The sequence below is a fragment of the Cariama cristata genome, unplaced genomic scaffold (genome assembly GCF_000690535.1).
Source record: "Cariama cristata isolate BGI_N322 unplaced genomic scaffold, ASM69053v1 scaffold21744, whole genome shotgun sequence".
Taxonomy (NCBI): Eukaryota; Metazoa; Chordata; class Aves; order Cariamiformes; family Cariamidae; genus Cariama; species Cariama cristata.
The window spans coordinates 1-9,063 of record NW_009612661.1 but is presented as its reverse complement, the minus strand read 5'-3'; the positions used below and the strand labels follow the sequence as shown (position 1 = coordinate 9,063).

The window sequence follows — 9,063 nt, the reverse complement described above, 5'->3', positions numbered from 1 at the left end:
GGGCAGCGGCTGGCGGGGTAGGGTTATTCCATCCCACACCACAGCCCTTCCTCTGGGTCAGGGCCACCCTCTGAAATCAAAGCTCCTTGCTCTTCCAAAAATCGACTATTTCTCCCCGGGTTGGGGTACAGGGGTTTGTCAGGATGCCTTAGAAAGCGGAATGTAAGGGAGCTGATGAAGGCAGGCAGCCCTGGGGGGAGTGCAGATATTTGTCTGCTTTATCTGAGATGAGGCTCCTAATATTTACCAGGAACCGGTGCCTGCCAAGCGCTGCTGTCATCGGGCTGCTGAACTATCTGGTTTCACACTCAAGAGAGCAGGGATGCGGGATGCTCCTGCCAAGTGCCATTTCCAGCTACTTGTGTCATTGGGGACTCAATATAGGTGGAAAAGAGAAGGAGGGTTTTGCTTTACCGATTTACTAATCTACTTTACTACCCATTTGCCACTGCCACGTGAGCAACTGGAGATAAGTGTCCCCTCGGAGTTCATCAAGGGGGGAGAATATAGAGAAAAGGAGGAAGCATTTTCTTTGGGGCGTCAAGCCTGTGTGCCACCAGCCTGCCGCAAGCTGGATCCAGCACCCCCACCACGAAACCCCACCACCTCCCTCCCCACCACGAGTCTCCAGGCACACAGAAGATGCAATTGCACCGTGATGGAAGCCAGGCAGCGGGACTTAACGGAAGTAACCTCCCAAGAGCACCCAGCAGACTGCGTGTGTCTGCATTTCTTCGTCAAAGTAGCCTATTTTGGGAGATCTCATCCTTCTGGGAACTAGGCAAGTTTCTGCTAAACGGCCTGCGCCATGGCACAGCCGGAAAACACCCAGCTCACGTCTGCGATTGCGGCAGGCATGCAACTTGGGAAGCCGATGTCCCAGGGGAGGCAATGGGTTTCCCTGCTCGGGGCTCCAGCAGCTCCCAGCCCCAGGGCTATGCACAAACGCTGTCAAAGCCCAGGGCTGCACGGGAGGACCTGATGTCTCCTATGCCTCCCAGTCTGGGTAGATCATACTACTTTCTTTTTTGCCTCCAGCTGCATTTTTTGCCTTGTCCCGTGGGATGCAGGTGGTCATAGACTTGCCATTTCATAGACTAACATCTTTAAGCAGCACCTCATCAGCAGGAGAAAGTGTTTAGCAGCAGCATGGCAGGATAGGGATGGAGTAGGACAGAGAGGAAAGAGCCTCTCCCAGTTCTAGGGTCTATAGATAATCCTCTGATGCCTATGGAAACAAGACTCTTGGCTTAAATACATTTTTTTGTCTTTTGTGTGTGTGCTGATTTATTCCAGCAGGGCTGTCAGCAGCCTACAGTTTATTTTTAAAACACTAAACAAGAAAAGTCCAGTATATACAACAGCCACCTTGGGTTTCCAGAGAAGCATTCTGCAGAAGCTAAAAAAAGGAGGCTGCTTTTCGAGTCAGCTTGGCCATGATCCACAGGGGACTGCGGGTGACAGAAAGATTCTGACCTTGCTTAAGCGAAACGCTGAGCAGGCACATTGCACACGAGCTGGATCCCAAATTCATGCTAGGAAAGGACACGGAAAAGGCTCAGCCACCCAAGCACACCCTGCCTTGGCAGGTACCCGTGGATGGTGGCTGGGCAGCTGCTCCAAGGATTGCCACCGCCTCGCCTGGAGCCCCCAGGGCTGAGCCCCTGCCTGGCTCAACACATAGATGAAGCATCTCAGTTCACAGCTGCCCGGCCAGGTTGGGCTCCACGATCCCCCCCCCAGCGCAGGCAGCTCAACCTGCAAGGAACATCATAAAAACATATTGCATGGCTTCTGAAAGAGGATTTAGATAAAAACACCACCACTCCTAGCTGGGAGGCTGCAGGGAAGCGGTGCTGGGACGAAGGATGTGGCTCTCCCGCAAGGTGACAGCGCTCCTAATTGTGTCACTCCAGCCAGCAGGCCGGAGGATGCGACCCAGTTTTGGTGCCTGTTATGTGGCTCACAGCGGTGCTGACGAGCTGGAAAAGCTAAATTTAGGAGGTAAACAGGCGCAGTGTTACACACCCGGGCAGGACTCACTCTGTTACGAGACCGCTGGAGAATCGATGCCGTCCGCTCACCGCACGCGTTACAGCATCGCTGCAAAGCCCTTGCCACCTGAGTGGGAAGCGTTACCAAGTCACTTGGAATAAAATTGCCACTAAAAGCTGTTTGGGAGAGGGCGGGTAAAAAAAAAAGCAAATCCTCGCTCTTTCTCAGGCATTGTAGGAAATGAAAACGGCTATTGCTGCCTGGTAGAGAGTCCAATTACAAATAATGTGCATTCTCTCCCTGAACAAAGGATGAAAGGCATCAGAGCTAGTGGCGACATTTTAAGACTGGAGACGTTAAGAGCGAATCCCAGCCTCGTTGCAAGCCCAATAACATTTCTTTACCCCAATAAAGAAACACTTTCTGCAGTCAATTGCCTTGCAGCATAGCTTGAAGCCCTGCTATTGATCTAGCATCTGTTATAAGCAGATAATCATCGTCGCTGTGCCATGGTTTCTACGACGGGATCTAAAAGCACTTTCCAGAAGATGGTTGAGGGCTGTTTTCCTGCTCTCACCCCCGGCTGCAGGCAGGCAGAGGTTTGGGTGGGAGCCCACGAAACTCTCGCAGGTTTGCAGAACTTGAAGGTCAGAAAAGACCATTAAATCACTCCGACTCATTCACCTCCCAACCCTGTAAACTTCAGCTAACCAAGGTGTGCTCCCCGCGAGGCTCTGCCTGCCGCTCCAGCCCCAGCCCTCGCACAGCCACTTTGTACCCTGCAATTTCCTTGCCCCAGTGAGGTCCTAACACACCGCCGTCAAGCCACAGCTCACTCCTTCCCTTCTGTAAGACAGACAGCGAGAGCTGCCGAAATCCCCCAGCATCAGGCATTTTCCTCCTATCCTCAAAAGGTTTCTCAGTGTTTGGCTCACTGAGGTCTGAATCTCGACAGCTCCCAAGCTCCCGGCCACGTCCCAGCAGCGTGGAGAGGTTTGGGACCAGGCACTTTCCCCCACTTTTCTTTAGCAAGAAGTGGTCAGAGGTAGGTGAAATCGGGCTGCCAGCGCCTGCAAACTCCCCCGCTCCCTGCCAGCATGAGCACTTCTTATCCACTTGGCAGATTCCTCCTGTCTCCAAAGAAGGAGAAAAGGATGGGAAATTAAAAATAAATGAACCAAGAGATACACATCCATCAGGAGCCAGGCGCTGTCAGCACAGGTCCCTCTGCAACTACTTCTTTAATCAAAACCTCATGCAGTTTAAACACTTGACAGAAGTCTAGAACTGAGATCTTGTTACCCTGAACAGGAAAAGCTGCAACCTTGAAGAATAAAATTACGTTTATCTGATAGGGTCTATCTTCTTTAAAATCACGCTAAATTACACTAAGCCCATTCCTAACCGTGACATTTGAGGTTTTGCCCTGCAGATTCCTGCGAAACGCATGGGTGTCTCGAGGGGGTCACCGGAGGTGACGGGAGGAGCAAGCTCTCAGGCAGCAGCTGAAAATGTGCCATTTCTAAATCGGGCTGTGACGCCAGACGTAAATTTTTAAGATGCTCAAATCAAGAAAAGGATTGCTGATGGATGCACTCCCCACTTGAAACTCACTGATGTGGTGATGGACGTCAGACTACCTGGCTCATGGCTATGCCACTTGCCTGTTTGCAGTTGAGTGTCAGAAACCTTCCAGCTTTCTAGAAACTCCCTGTGTGCCAAGGCTCAGCGAGCTCTTTAAAGCCTCCTGCATGCAGGTTATCCGCTTCTCCTGGCTTGAAAATGTTTGTCCCCGAGGAGTTGTTATTTAATACCTTCCTTAGTTACCAAGGGATGGGAAGTTTCTCCCATCGTTCTGCAGCTTTCCAAACACAGATGGGATTTATTGAAGTTTCTGCCGCTCTGACCTCATTAACGTTTTACGGCACGGCTCCAGCGACATGCCTGCTCCTCGTTGGGCGCCCCTCTACAGCCCCACAGCGGCTCAGGTCTCATGGCTGCATTGAACATCCTTGGGGAGTTTTAAGTGATTTCACCCCCCAAAGTGCTGCCTTTCGGGACCTTGCCTGCACCCTGCCTCATGCGGGACCACGGCTTCCAGCAACTCCTTTCATAACAGCCACGGCAGGTGGGAAAGCAGAGACAGCACAAGGAGGAGAGAGGAAGAAAAAAAAGAAAAAGGAAAAACCAGAGAATAGTGCAGGAACACATTCAATCTGTGCCATGGACAACATAACCTGGGGGCCACCCAGGGAAGGGCAGGATTTTAATTGGCACGGGGGCAGGGGGAAGCTGAAGAGGGGGTCCGAGCCCTGGGTTTGGCAAGGAAGCACAGCGGGTGATGCTTGGTGACATTCACGGTACCCCCCCTGGCACATGCCTGCAGGGAGGAGAGTGGGAATTGGGAGTCCTGAGGCCTTTTTTGGAGAGCTTTTCTCCCCTGTGGAGAACAGGAGGGAGCATCAGCACAGCCTGGCTGGAGTCCTGCAAATTGCCCCACTTAGGCTCTGGTCTTCTAAATTGCTCTCTTAACCGAACTAGATAAATCGACCTGATGAGCATCAGGGTTTTCTCTGGAGCCACACTCCCCCACAGCCTCCAGAGTTCATGCTTCGTCCCCAAACCCTGCAGGTTTTGTCCCAAAGAAACATGCCTGGTGCTTACCAGGGCAAACGCCTTGCTACGCTCGAGGCCTCAGGATGAGCCTCTCCATCGGCCAAGCACCGCACGGAGCTGGGGTTTCCCCACCACATATTTATTCAGAGGCACTGCACAGCAAGGACAACCCGGCGCCAAACTTTGCAACAGGCAGACCTGGCCGGAGTTCAGCAGAAGCGGGGAATTAAGACACTGAACTAAATCAATGCATCCCCACCCAATTTCTACCCAAATGAGGAATTTCATGCACAGGAGGGTTTTTGACCAGAATCCCACATTACTTATTAAGCACAGAGATCAGAGAGTGCTTGGCACCGCACAGAAATCCAGTCTTTGCACTAAAGCTCTCGCAAGCCCAAAGTAATTCAGATGCAGAAGCGATCTCAGCTGCTGGGAAGGAACTCAAATAGCAAAAGACAAAGGATGTGGAGAAAGAAAGAAGAGCTGCTGGCTGGGTGCAGCCAGGGGACACTGATCGCATGGAAAAAAGGATGGGGAGGAGGTAAAGGAAGCAGGTCAGGGGAAAATCCAGGGATGGCTGGGGCCACTCCTGCTAAAACACACCTGATAGCAGGGCCCTGCTCAGGGCTGCAGGTCCCACAGCCCCGCTGCAAGAGCCTTCCTGCCTGGTGTGAGCCTTACACCGGGACTGGCAGAGCCTGAAAACACCAAGGAGATGCTCGGAAGCCTGGGCAGAGCAAGCGTATGGATGGAGGCACACAGACTGCGAGAGCCACCCGGCCCATTACAGCCAGGGAAACATCTAGTGCCACGCTCACCTCCCCAGCGCTTTCCACCAACACACCAGCTCAGGTTGCTCACTGCAAACCCATGCAGAGATGCCTTCTGCTCCCCGGCGCAGGCCCTGCATGTCTTGCTCGCAGTGCCACCTGCCGCCATCCGCAATGCTCTTCAGACACTGGAAGGGGACAACAGCAACGCAGAGCAATGAACTTCCTGCGGTTACATCAGCTTTCCCTGTCCTTTAACAGCAGCCAAACTCTTGATCCAAAAAGCAACGCTATTTCCCAAGCTGCAGGCGTCCCACGAGTCGCAGGCGCAGCAGCAGACGCTAATAAAGGACTTTTTTCTTTTCCTTTTATGCAGTTTCTCGCTGGAGCCGGTCTCTCCCCCCAGAGACCACATCCTGAATCTTCTTGTTCATTGATTCTTTAAGCTAAATGATGACTCCGCAGTCGAAATAATGTGGCATATTCTAGTTCGCATTTCAGACACCGTGAGACTTTTTAATAATGAGTTGCATGAAAAATTAGGGAGGCTGCAACAAAGAGCTCCGATGGAGGTTTCCAAAGTGACTCACAGCCAGGAGAGCCTTGCTTTTCCAAAACCCAGCGTGAGACAATCTCGAGAGCCCCCGCACTTGGAGAGAGCTGAATCCTCCTCCTCTGGAAAAATAAGGCCCTTTTAAGACTTCCCCAGGGTGAGAATCCCTGCAGGGAGGTTTGGCGGGTGGTTTTGGGAATCTTGGCTGAGATGACATCCCATTCCCATGAGCGCTTGCGGGGAGAAGGTTTCACCCCGCACCTCAGCTGTGCTGCCGAGGGTGCTGCGGGGTGGGAGTCACCTTGTGCTGCAGCCGGTCTGGGCTCCCCGCTTGGCACGTTGGCTCTGCAACGCTCCAAAACGGAGCCGGCAATGATTCTCGCTGCTCTTGCAGGGAGGCAGCAAACCACAGCGCTAAAGGGCAGCGGAGACTCTTCCAGTCTCGGTTCCTGAAGTGCTATGGCACCCACAGAGACAGCGAGCATCACCCGTGCACAGGTATCCCTGCTCCTGCTTCGGGCTGGCTTGCTGCCAACTCTGCAGCTCTTTGCCAGACTCTGCAGCATGATAGAGGGGGACTTTCTTCAGGTTAACTTTTGGCTGACTGTTTTTGCTTCCTGCCATCCACACAACCGGCTGCCAACATATTTCAAGGGGAAGCAGCGGGCAACGTACCCAGTGCAGCCCCCCGCTGGGGGTTAATGCCATTTATGCTCAGTCCCAGTGCTGACCAGTGCTGGGGCAGGAGGTGGCTGAAGGATGGCTTTGATTGCTCTGCCCCCTCTCCCAAGCTCAGCTCCTAATTCCTTCTGCATCCTGCGCTGGCTCCCGCCTTCACCTCCTCTCTGACTCTGGTCACAGTCACCCCCAGCCCCAGGAGTCCTCTCTGCAGCACAGCTCCCTGCTCACCCACTTCTAATGCCTAATAACTGAGCACCGCTCACCCCACCCGGCCCAGCAGACTTCCCCAAAAGAGTTTTTTCCTCCAGTGTGGCCCAAATGAGATCCCCCTGTAGCTAGCAAATGGAAGCTAAATATAACCGGGCGGCCGGTGCGCAGGCAGCTCTTACCACGTTCCAGAAGAGTGGGTTGAAGGCGATGGAGAGGACGGCCACGATGAAGCCAGAGTTGGTCACATCCACGTAGCCGAAGAGCTGTGCCATGGCTGTCACATCCACCTGGGGAGGGAGAGACAGTTACTGGGAATGCAGGTTCCTGCGGAGGGCACCGGGCATTGCACCCGAATACGCGACGCTTCATCTCAAACCAAATGCACCAGCAGCCCTGCGAGACCAGGTGAATCTTTCAATGGCCCCAAGCAACGCATTGTTACGGTTTGCAAAGAGCTATGTCAGGGTGCAAAGCCACGAAGAAGGATGGGGGCTCCTCCAAGCCATGTCCCCCCACGCCTCAAGGAGCCCCGCATTTACAGCAGTACCCAGAAGGACACGGGCACCGTGAGGACGCTGCTGCTGTGAGGACAAGCGCCAGCCCTGCGGGGCAGCTGCCAACCCAAGTGTGTTTCTAAGCCGCAGGAAAGGGAGCAGTGGTTCACAGCACCTTGGTGTCCTCAGGGTCGGAGGACTGTCCCAGGGACGCTGCTCTGCCTGGAAACTCCAAGCAATGAACTGTGTCAGCCTCAAACTTGCCTTCCATAAAGTACGAGTGATGCAAACCCCCTCCACAGTGAGGGGGGATGCATTTGCATTATAAGAAGCTGCAAAAGACCCTCCTGTCTTACTTAATGACAACAACAACAACAAAAAACCTTAAAGCTTGCTGGTTCTCACCCTTTCTTCTTTTAAGAAAGAGGTATTTTTCCCAGGACGGTTCCCTGACATTGTCAGCATTTTTATGTGCAATAAGTCAGGCTGCTTCTCCCTGCCCGCCCCCTCTCTCTGCAGTGGTATTTGGATGAAAAACAGCCAGCGCTTCTTTTTTTTTTGCCAAAAACTTTGAAAACAAAAGACAAAATAGCCCAGCCCAAGCCCTTCCCTCACTTGAATCAAAATCAAGACAACATCAAGACGTGGAAGGTTTTTGCTTCCCAAACACAGCTGTGTTTGCAAGTCCTTTGGATGCCAGGGGATAGGAAAGGCTTGAAAAAAGCATCAGCCCCACCTCGCCCGGCCGGGAGAGAAATTCCCACTGGCTCCTCACAGGTTCTTTGAAGGAACCAGAGCCACAGTGGGATTCGTGGAGAGGGGCTGCTAAACCTGCCGTCTCTTGTAGCCAAGAGCAAAGGCCCTGGGAATGGCTCCTGCGCCGCATCCAGCCGCTCTGGGTGCCTCCGGCACAGCCGTGACCGCCCGTGGTGCAAAGTGCCCAAGTAAGGGCCGTACCCTGCCCCGGGGAAACAGGGAGACCCTCATTGGGGTCCGTGGCTGCCTTCAAACCACCCCACCCTCAGCTCCCCCGGGGCTTCTCCATCCGAGCCTTCGGGACATGGGTGCTGGTGAGGAACGACAGGAACAGCCCCCAGGGCCTGATCCTGACCCATTTCCCCCTATTCCCACCCTTCCCAGCCTCTCCTCCCCTCCCTTCACCCCCGAGCAGCCCTTCGCCATCAGACCTCATCCCTTCAAACCGAATGCTGTCAAGCCGTAACCGGGGCACCCAGACAGCGGCTGGCGCCAGGGCCGAACTGTCTGGGCCCGCTTCAATGGCAAACCCGTGGGACCAGGACAGCTTCTTTCCTCTCGTTTCGTACGGCACTGAGCACACCGCCAGCACGGGTTGAACAAAAGCTTCTTGACCTACTAACTCCCGGCTGGCAACATCGTTAACATTGCACTCACCTTCTTTTCTCCTCCTCAACAACCAACTTCGCAGTTGCCAGCGGGAGGCAGATTGGCCTGTGCCTTGTATGTGCGATAAAAGGGGAAAAAGGGATAAAAGGGGAGCCCATTAGGATGAGCTGTCTCTGCAAGCTGCTGGGACAGCCACGTAACAGGCACAGAACATCCAACTTTGCCCCTTCCTCCCCGATGGGGGATAAATAATGGTGGCAAACGCTGCCCGCTTGCCCGCAGCCCCAAAGACAGGGAGGGCGAGAGCTTCACGGGCACCCAAGCAAGAGCTGCAGGGGCACCTGGGTGAGCCGGCGGCAGCACCCATGGGACTCCC

General features: G+C 53.8%; 1 protein-coding gene across 1 annotated transcript in view; it reads right to left on the bottom strand.

Annotated features, from left to right (window-relative positions):
- The window catches only part of PEMT (phosphatidylethanolamine N-methyltransferase), a 38,210-nt gene extending 31,101 nt beyond the window's left edge, over positions 1–7,109 (bottom strand). Inside the window, exon 1 of the mRNA XM_009698742.1 lies at positions 7,008–7,109. Coding sequence (XP_009697044.1) covers positions 7,008–7,100 — 93 coding nt within the window. The 5' untranslated portion in view covers positions 7,101–7,109. The remainder of the gene's footprint in view (positions 1–7,007) is intronic.
- Positions 7,110–9,063: the final 1,954 nt, after the last annotated feature.